General features: G+C 39.8%; 1 protein-coding gene across 1 annotated transcript; it reads right to left on the bottom strand.

The window, feature by feature from the left end:
- Positions 1–1,938: 1,938 nt before the first annotated feature.
- LOC111596372 (transient receptor potential-gamma protein) lies at positions 1,939–11,864 on the bottom strand. Its single transcript, XM_023310573.2, is given in 26 exon segments — positions 1,939–2,162; positions 2,164–2,274; positions 2,335–2,453; positions 2,520–2,562; positions 2,564–2,790; positions 2,846–2,991; positions 2,993–3,191; positions 3,254–3,479; positions 3,541–3,735; positions 3,807–3,971; positions 3,973–4,003; positions 4,722–4,835; positions 4,920–5,131; positions 5,133–5,189; positions 5,242–5,406; positions 5,408–5,545; positions 5,547–5,780; positions 5,851–6,033; positions 6,095–6,300; positions 6,303–6,426; positions 6,483–6,517; positions 6,520–6,621; positions 6,624–6,849; positions 6,907–7,088; positions 9,921–9,963; positions 11,765–11,864. Coding segments are annotated over 23 exon segments (3,363 nt in total). The 5' UTR covers positions 6,832–6,849; positions 6,907–7,088; positions 9,921–9,963; positions 11,765–11,864; the 3' UTR covers positions 1,939–2,039.
- Between the last annotated feature and the right edge of the window lie 2,587 nt (positions 11,865–14,451).

Here is a 14,451-nt window from a genome sequence, read left to right as displayed (position 1 = left end):
TATGTTTCTATATATACATATAATTATATATAAAATAAATGCGATATACAAAAAAATTCTGCTAATGGTTTTTTTAATATGGTGGGGATAATACATATATGTATATATATATATATATATATATATATATTGGGAACTAGTGCTAACTAGTCTTTAGCTAATATCAGACACAGCTGAGACAATATATACTAAAAAATTCTAAAACTAAAGAACAAGACTCAGAAGATCTCATCACGTCACAAGAACTTGCGCCTGCCTGGAAACATTTCCAAATTTGTCAAATAATAAAACTTATTCAAGATTTATGCACAGATTAAAGTTAGTAGATCTTTGCCACGAACCCAAAGAGCGCTATGCCTAAAGTAGATCCAGCTAAGTTTGAAACATTGAAGGATATAGTTGTTATAGACGCACTTACCGTACTCACAGTGAACGTGGCTATATTTTTTTTTGGATAGATGTAGGAAGTAGGCTGAGTGCACTTTGCTGCCCGTAGAACTATTTTGATATGATATTGCACCATTCAATATATTTAAAATTTCAAGTCTCTAGTCTAGTCTAGTCTAGTCTTAACACTATAAAGCTATAGCAGATTTGCCTCGTTTCTGTGACTCTGGATATATAACGTAAAGTCCCTCTGTGTTCCTCTGATATTCCCGATTTGCCATGTCACTCAGTGGAGTGCTTAAAAGTTGTAATAATATAAACTTGAAGTTTCTAGTTTATGGACCAACACATGGCTTGCACGCAGCCAATATACTCATCTGAGTTCATGAACGAGCATAAAGTGCAGAAAAATTAAAGATAATTAAGTAAAAACTTAGTTTAAGTAAAGTATTTTCAGCATAAAAAAACTTAACTTGCGTACTTAAAATGTTTTATTCTGTATTCTTTATTGTTAACACTTTTGTTGTTCTACCATATTTAGCTAAAGCAATAAACATAAATTGGTTTTAAGTAATCTTAACTGATATATAACGTAAATTAGCTGTTAGTTGGACGTTATCGTATTTTGTTTGATATGTAAATTTTGTATTCGTATTCGTATTCGTATTCGTAGTTGTATTTGTATTTGTATATATGTATATGTATATGTATATGTGTGTATATTTATAAGAAAATTAAGTATAACATTTAAACTAACTGGATGTTCGCTTATCGCAGTTATTGTTATATTATTATTATTTTCCTGCTATTCATTGTTTAATTAATTCGTTATCTCCGTTAGTTTTAGTTGCATTTAAATCTAAATCTAAGACTATTTGTGAGTTTCAACGTAATACAATTCAAAATTACATTTGCATTTACCTAAAAACCATCTAAAAATCTTTAGTATTATTACGGGATCTACAAAATATATCATACTTATAGGTATTGTAGGACATAGGCGCTAAAATCATTAACTGTTTTGCAATTCGTTTATTGTTTTTGTTGAGTTTGGTTAAAATCGGTGTATAAAATATTGTGCTATTTGCTATAATTTACTTTCATACTTTTCTATATTTATCTCACTTATGTATGAAACATGAAAAACACCTCGTAGTCCTAGGTCCAAGTACAATCATTTAATATGCCTCCAAAAACGTCTCACATAAATATGTGAATTATTTTATTTACCTTTCTATTAACTATTATTTATGTATATTATTTGTTTATATTTTTTTATATTTTTTTATTTTTGTATATATTTTTGTAGTATATTTTTTAGCCATCTCCCAGGTCAGGTATACCCCTTTAGCTTATACTAAGATTTATTTCTAATGCTAAGGCAGCTTTTAACATCGATATGGGTTAGTTACATATATATATCAATATATATATATATATATATATATATAATAATATTTGGTATTGGTAGCATATCAAATCCGAAGGCTTGTCTGCATAAAGCATAGATATATATAATATATATATATATATAAATGCAATTGTGTGTGAATGAATGAAAATTGAGCAGCAAAAACTTCTTCACTTTTGCTCAAGTTTTTGTTAATTTATTTATTTTACTTTATTTGATTTGTTTTTGAATATTTATGCACTCAGCCAATGGTGCCCATGGTGGAGACACAGCTGCTGCTGATGAGGGGCTCGCGCGAGTTGACCGACGTATTGGATGGATCAATGGATAAAGTGAACTCTGCGGAGGCCTCAACCGAGTCGTGTTTGGCTCTGCGTTTGCTCATGCCGTCGCGGCTTCACCACCTGAGCCGGGTCTTTGTGCGGGCCGCAGACCTGTGCAGTGGCTGCCGGATAGCTGGACACGCGTTTGAGTGTCTGAAAGCGTGCGAGAAAATCCATTTAGAGTCGAGCATTCGGGCAGCTGCCTTACCCTACCTTATCGTTCAAGAGCTCCGCCGCATTGGCGGCTGCAATGGACTCGGTGACGGGGCAAATGTTTTTGCTTGATGAGAATTTCTTGCGTTTGCGCTTCAGCGCCGCAATGGCGGTCAGACCTGGAACAAATACAGAGACTGTTTACCTCTCGACTCAAATACAGTTCAAGGCCGAATTTGCTGCACCTGTAGTTGTGTGAAAGAAGTGCGCGCCCACGCCTACGCCCACATGCGTGTGCGGCGGGGGCCTGGGGCAGCGATGCCCCCACAGCTGGGGCATCTGCGCCGTGCTGCCTGTAGCTAACTGTGGGCTGAGCGCAGCTCTGCGCATAGCTGACGCGCACCTGATCGTGCACAGGTGTGGAGTCATGCGAGGAGTTGCACACAGAATCCTCAGACTTGGAGCGTCCCAGCATCTTGCTCATGTTGCCCACCTTGGCGGCTTCAATGAGTGTGCCTGCAAGCATAGTGGATCAGTTAGATCGGGTTGGGAGGATCTCTACTAGACGCACCCCAGCGCTTCTTGTGCCCTGCAATGCGCTTGTTATACTTCAGCGTGGTCTTATTGTACTTCGTGGCAGCTGCGGGGGGCGTTGCGGCTGCTGGGCTCTGCGTGGGCGTGGTGGGCGACTCGGCGCCAACTATGCCGCCCGTGGTATTTCTGCCGCCTGTGCATGAAGTTGGGCGTGAAGAGCGTGGAGAGCGTCGAGCTGAGTATCTCGTGCTGATTATCGTAGTTATCCAGCGACGTGGAGAACTCGGCCACGGGGGCCAACGAGCTCGTCGAGCCCGGCGGTGCAATATTGAAGCCCTTCATCAGGCGACGCTCCTTCTGGCGATTCTTTTTGCCGCCGCCGCCTGCGAGAAGCGGAAGAAACTGAGATTAGCGAGCGATTCGAGTGTGTCCAAGAGCAGCTTACCGCCACCTTGTCCTGCAGTTACGTTCGTATCCATGCCGCTGTTCTTCAGTATCTCGACCAGCTCGCAGCGGAAGGCGGAAATGTCCTGCTTAATCTCGTTGACATCGTCCTCCGTGACGCCCTGCGACTCCGCCTTGCGCTGCTCCACGGTCACATAGCGACGCACCAGGTTACGCATGATCTGCTGGTACTTGAAGTCCCGGTCACTGGCCTGCTGAGCCTTGCGCTAGCACAACAAGTTAGTTAGAGTAAGCCAAGTTATTAGTCCAGTTAGTAGAAATACTTACGCGTATTGTCTTCAGGTGCTCGCGTCGAGCAGCCGAGGAGCCGCTGCAAAACACCTGACGCATCCACTTGCTGGCGTACCAAATGGACTTGGGCGTGGGAATTATATTGAATGGAGGCGGGCAAGTGCCGCCCTCCTCGAAGTAGCTGATCCACAATTTGGAGCGAGCGAATTTCCACTCGACATCGGCGCGTTCCTAGCAGTTCGTAATTAGTCTTAACTATTTGATAGCTGATCTATATATATATATATATTTGTATACTCTACCGATATTAGCTGATACGAGTGGTTCATCATGGCAATCAAGAGATTGAGCAGCACCACTATGTTGATAACGGAGTAGGTGCCAAACATAAGCATGCCCCAGAAGCGTGTGAAGATCTTGATGCCATCCAGCTCAAAGCTGTCCAGGTCAATCAGCCCAAAGACAGCCCCAGAACAACGTTTGTGTCGTCTCAAAAAGGCTGCAGAAGCAGTCAGTTTTATAATTAAATATGTTTCGATAAATAGATGTTATAATTCAATACATAACAGATCATATACAATTAGAAGAAATTGGCAAATATGCTCGAATATTTTTATATTCAAATAATTAAGAGCTACTAAAATACTACTATTTTTATGAACGCAGCTTTGTTCGTACTACTATTTTTATGAACAAAGCTCTGCACTACTTTTTTATGAACTAAGCGGGGATCATAAAAATAGTAGTACACAAAATAGTAGTAAACAAAGCTCTGTTCATAAAAATAGTAGTATATGTATACAAGAGAGCTTTGTTCATGAAAATAGTAGTATATGTATACAAGAGAGCTTTGTTCATGAAAATAGTAGGATATATTTAACAGAGCTTTGTTTATGAAAATAGTAGTATATATTTAACAGAGCTGTGTTAATGAAAATAGTAGTATATATTTAACAGAGCTTTGTTCATAAAAATAGTAGTACAATTTTTGTATAGTATATTATAGTATAGTAGCCAGAGTATCTAAAGTTAGCTTAAGTGAAGGCTTAAAGAGGGATTTTCCTAGATAATAGAAAGGCTTTTAAGGCTTGGCTTTCAGAACCCAATAACCCATAACATAACCTTCTGAAGCTACATATTACGAACTATCTAAACAAGTCCAGTTATGTAGTTATCAGAAACAGCACTAGTCTCGCCTGGTCACCTAGAGAACTTACTTGGAGAAGCGTCGCCAGACTATGCAGGCATTGGGATCATTGGTGCCATTCATGTTGAGCAGCAGGCTGGGCGAGACCTCTGGACAGCGCTTCTTCTCCAGATCAGCATAGTACCTGAAGCCAGTAAGCCGTTAAGAGTGATGACAGTTATGTAAATAGTATTAAAGTGAGTGATTGTGAGGCAGCAGTAATACCGACCAGAGCAGCTGGTTGAGGCCGCTGCCGAAGGCGAAGAGCACCAGGACGTATAGGAAGAAGAACTTCATGATGTCCATGACCATGCGCGACAGCGAGACTTGCAGTGGCCCCAAGTGTGGGTTCACCGAGAAGATGTACACCAGCTTGAGGCTACTGAAAATGTTCGCTGCACTGAACAGGCCCTCCGAGATGAGCATCGGGTCCCAGGTATCCCCAGCGTTCGCGCGGCAGGTCAGTAGCCTGCGAATTGAATTTCATCTCCTTTTGCACCTGCGCGACAAAATGTGTGGACTGTCAATAGTTAAAGGTGCAACATGCTCACCTGAAAGAATGAAACGACGCGCAGCGCCACTGTGGCCACGTAGAGGGAGTTGGTCACAAAGTCAATGACGTTCCACATGTCGTTCAGATACTCCTGCAGGCCCACATCCCACAGCTGCTTCACCTCGCTCCAGATGAGGCCGCTCACCCAGGCGAGTATCAGCCAACTCAATGCAGGTGGGCTTGGCGCCGCGTTTGGTGGGCAGCTGCAGCTCCTCGGCCTGATTCAGCATCGGCGTCGCGTCCGACCAGAACCAGCTGCCGATGAAGGTCTCGATGCGCTGCGAGGCGAGCATCAGCAGAAAACAAGAAAGTAAAGTACGAGGCGCTGTGGCAGATAAACTTGATGAACGGCTTTCGCATGGTCTGGCCGATGCTCGAGTATGGAGCGAGGATGTAGGCCAGCGAGAAGATGGGGAACAAGATGCCAATGCGAATGATGTCCAATGTCTGCAGAGCCATGTTCTTGCGCCTGAAGCCGGGCAGGCCCTCATACCAAATGCTGGCCAACAGCTGTTGCACATTCGAATGTGCCACAAAATGGACAGATGAGGGAGAGAGAACGAAAGGTTTTCAAATCGATTTAAAGCATTTTTCCATATTAGGCTACCTTCTTCTGGCGCAGCTTGATGGCCAGCTTCAGGCGGTTCAAGTGCATGCGCTCGCCGTGCTCGAAGACTGGGCCAGTGGGATCGTGGTTTAGCAATATCTCCAGCTCGTGCGAGGTGCGCGTGTGGTCCAGCAAGGCGGTGGCAAAGTCCTGGCACTGTTTGCGCAGCTCCTGGTACTCGTTCTGAAAGCAGATCCAGATTAGCTGCTGCCTAGAATATAGCCGCATCACATGTCCAGGATACCTTGAATTCGTGTTCCAGAAAGCTGAGGCGTCGCAGCTCCCAGGACAGCTCGAAGGCCGTGAGTATGGGATCCTTGGAGGACAGCGCTATGAGGCTGGGACTGGCAAGGGCGCGATAGGCATTGATTCGGGAACGTGAGTGCCTGAGCGAGTCCTCCTGCCGGGACAAGACGCACTCATCGCAGCCGCAGCGCACATCGTGTGGCATGGCAGAACTGCGCCACGATCGAGGAGAATCTTGATGATCTCATAGTTGTCCCGATGGGCGGCCAGTATCAAAGGCGTAATGTCGGGCGTAAATGTTGACGTTTCCTCCGAGGCGGACTCCCAGCTCTATGGAATGTTATAAGCTAAGTCATAGGAGGGGAGGGAGTTGGGGTAATACACACATGATTGCCCTCGCTCTGAAAGGTCACGTTCTCAGATCCAGCAGAACCTCTACGGCCTCCACGAACTCCTCGGAAATGGAGTGCAAGAGCGCATCCTTAGTGTCCACGTTGTAGTTGATCAGCAGCTCAACCATTTCCAATTCTCGTTGTCTATGGCCATCAGCAAAGCGGTGCGACCCAGCGGATCGACACAGTTGACATTGATGTACTCCGTGTCCTGTGCCTTCTGCAGCATGCGGCGGGTGCCCGCCATATCGCCGCGCTCCACGGCCAGCAGGAACTTCTTCTCCTCCAGCGTCAGCTGGCGTATCTCCTGATGCGGTCGTATCGTGTTCTCCTCCTCCATCATGCCGTGTATGCTGTGGCGCTGAAATCAGATGGGATCTGTCTTAAGAGCTCCTTCTGCGATCGGCAGCTCACTCACCTTGACTCGCCTGGCTGGTTCGATTTGGACGGCTATGTGACTGCTGCCGCTGCTCTCGCTGCCTGCCGACTTCTTATCCCCGGCATCTGTGCCATCCACACCATTCTTGATCTTACTCAGTATTGGAGCTAGCACAGATTTCCGACGTGCCGGACTAATGAAGTGCAATTTTTTTCCTTCGTCTGCAGAGTGGAAAGCAGATGATTGTTAGTGAAGCCAGCAACGGAATGAAAGGTTCTATTAATCTAGACAGGGTCGTCTAGCTGACCAGCTGAACCCATCGACACCAGCTGAAAGTTCCCAGCGATTCACCTGATTAGGCCCAATTAGGTCTGTTTATTTCGCTCGAAGAGTCGCAGAGTCTAATTATGTTGTTCAAGGATGTCTGGCACAGGAAAAAACTGAATCTACTGCAATATGGCCTTGCGAGCTAACATGGAGACAGTCACAAGGCCGCAACTGTCGCGTCGATGTCCTTGCACAAAATCAAAATCCCATTAGATTTTATTAACTTAGATTTTATAGCTGGCAAGTCGTCGCAATCGTGAGCGTAATCAGGAAGCCATTAAGGGCTAGGGACAACAGCATCAGTGGCAAATTAAAAAGCATAATAATATTAATATAGCCAAAGGCAAACAAACACACGAGGCGTATGCGTAATATTATATGGGAAATGGGCTAGAGGGAATGCAGTTGGTCGCGGCGCTTCGTCAAGAAATCTGGGTCAATAGCTGCATGCTTTCTTTTTTTGCATATGCTTATTATATACAGAACACACAGAGACATGCACACACACACACTCACACACACACACATGCACAGTGCTCTTCCTGCCAGAGAGGATTCGGACTGCGGACAGCAAAATTCAACATTTCATGAATATATTTATGAAGCACATTAAGAATTTATGTATGTACCACAAAATAACTGTCATATGTCATACGATATTAATATAAACAATTGCATTTTCACCACCTGCCAGTGCACATACAGTGAAGCCTAACTAAGTGGAGCAAACTTTAAAATTCTCAGCTGAATGTTGAAGAACAGCTCTAAATTTTTTAAAAATTTTGTAACAATTAAAATTAAATTAAAATAAAGTAATATATATATTGTTTTAATATAAACTTGCTAATAATAATTTAAGTTAAAATAAAAAATAATTTCCTAAAATTTCAATTTCTCATAGTAAAAACATATTTTAGCGGCTCGCACAGTCTGCGCCCGTTATTAGCTAGGCTTTACTGTAGCTGCATTTCACGAATACTGACGACCTTCATAAGCTTACATAGGTGTACGCACACATTTACGGACGTGGGGCCCGCAAATTTGCTATGTAATATGCCCCACGTCGAGATTTCCCTTTCATTGCAGCAGAGTTTTAAGGTTTTTTAGACTATGTTTAGTGAATATTATATTTATTTGTTTTTATTTAATTTCTTTAAGTTTTATTTAATGTTTTTAGTTTTTATTTTTTAAGTTTTTAATTTTTTTTTAAAATGTATATAAATTTATTTCAATATTTTCAATATTTGTTCATATTTTTATTAACTTTATATATTTTTATTTTGTAAAATATTTTTTTAAAATTTATTTCAATATATTTAAATATTTAAAATATTTTTTTTTATAATAAAAATTAAGAACAATTACAAATTATTTTACATAACCCTGAATATATTGTAAAATGCCTTGACTAATATGATATATAGACAGATGAAGCAGTTTAGTAGTCTAGCAATCTTAGCCCCCATTGTGTATCAAGCGAGATTGAAAAAATAATAAAAAATAAAACATTTCATAAATCTTTTCGTTTCCTGCCTAAGCTTTATTTTCATACAAAGAAATTCATTTATAGACTTCAACTATTAAAAGTAAATTTATTTTAGCATTATATTTTTTAAAGGGTATTTGACATTCGTTGTGCTTTGCAAGCTTTTGTTTGTAGCAAGCTTGTCTTCACTTCTGCAGCTCGTGACAGCGTACGTTGAACCTTCATTGATTTACCGCAGACACACGAGTGCAGCGAGTGTGTGTGTGTGTATGCATGTGTGTGAGTTGGAAAAAATGAGTCTGCGCAGGAGCTAACCTAACCTAGGTGCCTTGCCTTCTGGTTGTCGTAGGTCCTGAACACGCAACGCTACAAAACAAAAACAAAATGGTCAACAGTTTCCGACAGCCACACACACGCACACGCACACACACATGGCCAACACACACCTGCACACACATACAAGTGTGTACATGCAAATATATAAATGCAGCACCTTAGCGGCTACAAAGTAATCAGAAAACCATTGAAACGCTATTGATTGACCTAAAAAACAATCTAACTGTGCGCAAACACCTTTAACACAGCAACTCTTAACAGATTTTGACCTGCTTGTTAACACTATATCGTTGCCATTTCCATTCCCAATCATATTTATCCGTTTCCATTGAAAGTGGCTATTCCAGGGTATAACAACAGCCAAGAGAAAGAAGGAGTCTTAGGCGTGCCTATAAATTATTATATGCATTCTTGATTTAACGATATATCTGCCTGTCTCTCTCTCTATCACTCCTTCTGCCTCTCGTTTATCTGTCTGTCTCTGTCTCTCTCTCTCTGCACCTCTTTATTGTTCTCTCAGTCTATCTATCGGCTTCTCTGTCTCTCTGCCTCTTTGTCTGCTTCTCTTTCTCCTTGTCCCTCTGTCTGTCTGCCTCTATATCCACCTCCCTGTCTGTCTCTGCCTGACTCTCTCTCCGTCTTTCTCTCTCTATTTGACTGTCTGCCTCTCACTATCTCTTTGCCTCTCGGCCTCTCTGTCTATATGTCTCTTTCTCGGCCTCTCTCTATCTCTCTCTCTCTCTGCATGATCTATCTAAAACTGATCGAGCGTCTAAGAAAAACATTAAAGATAATCTTGGGATTCGACATTTTGAAACTTAAACTTAAACTTATTTCGAGCTTCTTTAATACAAGTTTCCAATCCAATCCAGCCCTAAGACAGTTGAGTTTCTATTTCACTTACCTTCTCCTTCTTCTGCCGTTTTGACATCGCTCCATTTCGACAACTAGCAAAAGATAAAGCAGAATAAATTGAGGTGTTAGTACAGTTAACTGATAAGCATAGCCTACAGATTAAAGGCATGTTAGAATATGGCTTAGTAGTTTAGTGAAACAACTAATTGCTGCAGTTGATTTAGTTATTCTAAAAAATGTTCGATTAATAGAAAAATCATTAAATAGGCCATGCTTTGCCTTTGAAGCATTTATAGCACAACTCACAAAATATTGAGACAATTCATAGTACAGTTAATTCCCCTTAAATTCAGCTTGTGCTGATGCTGACGCTGTTGCACCTACCTACAAGAGATAGGGACAAGCCGAGTGGAGAGCACAAGTGTTGCACGCATGGCCCTCAAGTGTCCTTGTGCCTTGATGCCGGCATCAACTTGTGCTAGTGTTTGTGCCTGTGGAATACGCACCCTCGCGTCCTTGGCACGTAGTACTTGGCTCTCAGAAGCCTCGCACAAAGACAACAGAGAAGGACAAGTCAAAGTACGCACAAAGTTGTAATACCTAAAAAATCCTGTTTCAATATGAATATGTCGTTTGCAAACTTTCTATTAATCGACAATGCAATCGACATTATTTAACTATTTTATAATAGGATTCCCACTTAATGGGAAAAAATGTGAATAAAATTGAATTTGCTGCTTGTGCATGCAGAATATACATACATAGAACACTTATATATACATACACACATGCTGCCTAAATTTAAAAGAGCGAGATAGAATTTCAAGCAAGGAACAACAAAGTGACCTACAAAATGGCGAGGCTTACTCTCGATCGCACTAAGCTTCCGGCTCTCACTCCAGTTGCTCTCTGGCAGTGCAAGAGAGCGACGAAACGTACGCTTGGCCTATCTCTATCAGTGTATTTTGGTTTTGTTTTATTCAAAAATAAATATATTATCGAGAATACGACTAGTGTACTCTTTTCTTACAACTGAAATGTGAGAGTCGATGTCGAGCTAGGAGCAGTGTGGCTTTTCTTGTAACGGCACCAAGCCAAATTATACTAGTTTTGCTAAGCCAGTTTTTTTATTCAATTGCAAGAGTTATGAACATTTATACAATAAATAATAGCATATATACAGTGAACTATTTCCTTTTGTATATTTCAAAGTTACGTATTCGCAACGTTGGCCTTCCAATTAATAACAACTTTTTGCTACGTTTAGTTGCAGCTTTGTTGCTGTTGGCATTTTCTTGATGTCAGCTGTTGTTGTTGCTGTTGCTATTGTTGTTGTCCTTGAGCGCATTTTAATTCAGGGCACTGCACTCACTGTAACCGAAGCGGCCGTCTACTAAGGCCACCGACAGTTGCTCCTTACGTGGTGCTTGTGTTTTGTATTTTGTTTTTTTTTTTTTTTTGAGCTCAAAGAGTTTTAACTAGCGCCCTCTAAGCGTACGTACGGCAAGGGGTGTAAGTGAAAAGCTTGTATTTGAGCTGGTTATTTAACAGTCGACTGCTTTGACGAAGACAATCTAACTTTATTTTACTACTTATTTGTAAATTTATCATAAAATAATATTTCTCAGGTATTTACATATTATTTTTGAGTTGTTTTTCAAAAGATAAAAAAAATAAGTGTTATGGAAATAATTGACTTGGAGACCCTTTGAATTTCTTTGCAACACAAATTCGCCCATTTCCATTGACTTGGTTGAAAACTGCATAAAATTGAGTAACTGGCACAAGTGGCCAACCCACTTCACAGAGAACAAACAAAGCAGCGATGTACAGAGGGTGCTCAGCTATCATCGGCCATTGTGAGCCCTCGCTCTTTCCCATTTATGCATTTACCTTGAGTTGAGATTTCCTCTTGAGTGCGGCAATCGAACGCGTCTGCTGTCGAAGCACCTCCAGTGCAGTATTCACGTCAACTTTTCGACTGGCAACAGCAACTCAAAAAATCTTTCGAAATTTACAATTGAAAATTGAACTTTTGAAGAAATAAGAAATTGCCAATTACTGAAAAACTCAATTAAAATTTGCACGCCTCTGCTTTATTGTTGAATCACTCGAACCAAACAAATAGTTTCCGTATAAATATATGTATATATTTGTTTAAATTAATATTTTGATCGATTTTTCCGTTTGCGTTGTTTAATCACGTCGTTTTGTTTCTATAAATAATTAAATTTACGCAATGTTCATGGAATTTTTCGCAACTTTATTGAAAATTTATTTCTACGTTTTTCCTTTCACTTTAGACGCATGAATAAGTTTGTTTTTGTTTTGAACCTTTGAATACATTCAATTTGGTGAATTCATATATTTACTCTATTTACGAAATCTGATTAAAAGTTGCAGAAACTTTGATGTCCATATACAAATCAATAAGATATTTTTCTAATTCATGCACAGCTTATACAGAGTATTTTTCAGTCGGTTACACCTGACTACAATGCACAATCAACGTCTAATTAGAGTACCGAAATAAGCATATATACTTCCGTTATGTGTATAGAAAGTAAAACTATGTGAACTATCAAATCCCACAGCCACAAGAGAAGTTTTTAATTAGGTAACGCTTAAGGGCGTCAGAAAGTTGGGTGGAGATTGACCTATAAATCAATTATTGCTTTTATGAAATATTGACATAAGAAACTTCAGGCAAAGAAGTTGAGGGTGTGTTTGACACATTGCCATTCAGATACCATATAACAAAAGTTTTTTCTTTCGTTGAGCTATTTCTTAAACACGTTAAGAGAGAAAATTTAAGATTTAATATCTCCAGGATTTTTTTGAATGTAAATATATTTAAATTTTTAGCTTTTGACCAAATGCTTGCAATTTATAATTATACTTTTTCGTTGTTTATATTTTCACTCGTTAATTATCGTTGCGAATTATCCGAATTTTTCCGAATTTCCATGCGCCTTGGCCAGTTGTCGAATTGCAACTGGGAAGCCAGGCGATTGCACTGAGTTTGAAGGCAAAAACTTTTTGGATTTTCATTAATAAAAATCATGACCGGCTGTTTCAGCCGCAATGCGCATGAGTGTAGTATTGAAGACAGGCAGGAGTAACCGACAATGTTGAAAAAAGGATGTCATCATTAGACTAGCCTGCGAAATATGATGAAGTAGGCTTCTAAAGTGTGGGTGAAGAGAAAAAGGTGTGGCCAAAATATTGCAACTCTTTGCCTGCAACAAATATATAAGAGTATTAAGAGTCTGTAGATTATAAATTGCCTAATAACCCGTTAAGGCCCTTTCAGCAATTGCAAGGCTATTGGAACAATGAACAATGGTAAATTTGATCGTTCATACAGATAAACTTGCTTCAGAAATAAAAAATATTTCGAACACCATTCTTAGATAATAAAAAATTGTAGTAACTTAAATCAATCGCCAGCCCCCATTTAAAGAAAATACGTTTTGCCGCCTAACTGGAAAATAATCGATATTACCTTCATTGATATTAAGTTTTAGTATTTACAGTATTTTTGTAAATAGTCGACTAACCTCCACATCCACATTCCATCAAAATTTGCATTTTTCTGTTCGCACGCACTGTCACACTCGCCGCTAAATTTGCCAAATGTGCAAAAGGCGACGGCGGCCTTTTAGAAAACTCTCCCAAAATTAATACGTTTAATATGTGCCTAAATACCAATATTTAAAAATTGTGGTCACTAAATGTAAATGTTTGTGGCTTGGTGTGTAGATTATCTTGTGTAACATAAACAAAAGGTGTGCAAATAAAACGCCGCACCGCAGTGCAATCGCATTTTGAAAACGGTAAGTTGAGCATTTAATTGATGATAATTATATATTTACCGGTGCTTTAGGTATACATATATGTGCGCAAACTTCATGTATTAAAGATTAGCTTCGCGGCCATAAACTTTCATTCTTTTCTATGTTCTTTTCGCTTTTCGACTGTTTTGGCGCAATTCTTTCGGCGTTTTGTTGTATTGCGCATAGTAATTCATGATGTTAGAGCGAGATAAATATATGTACATTGTGTCTGATTTTAGTTGTACATTCATATGCGGGGTAAAAAACTATACCTTTGCAAAAAAATAAATTATTTATTAATTTATGTAGCTCTATAAATGTATAAATAATTTGGTTTTATTTTGTTTCTTTAAAATTGTTAAACTTACATGATAATTTCATGTGGTATTCGATAAACTAGCTAAATAAGACCAAAACGCGTTCTGCTTTTGTAGAGATAGACAACTCTAGAATTTATGAAATTAAATTCAAAGAAATTGTAAATAATTTGTATGAGAATTTTTTTATTAAGAATTGGATTTTAAATTATTTATATCAATAAGTAAGTGTCTTATAAAGCTCAAAGTGCGTGTTAAAGGCTTGTAGCGGTCTTGTTACTGGTTAACTACATAGTTAGTTGTAATTTAGCCGGCAATGCAACTGAACTCAACTATACATACACGCACACATGCATACATATACAAATGCAAATATGCATACCTGCATACATGTGTCGGTTGTATGCAAAATAAAAAGAACAAGGTT

Source organism: Drosophila hydei, unplaced genomic scaffold, assembly GCF_003285905.1.
Source record: "Drosophila hydei strain 15085-1641.00,03,60 unplaced genomic scaffold, DhydRS2 tig00000141-arrow-arrow-pilon, whole genome shotgun sequence".
NCBI lineage: Eukaryota > Metazoa > Arthropoda > Insecta > Diptera > Drosophilidae > Drosophila > Drosophila hydei.
Note: the sequence above shows the minus strand (reverse complement) of the source record. Positions and strands in the feature narration are given on the sequence as shown.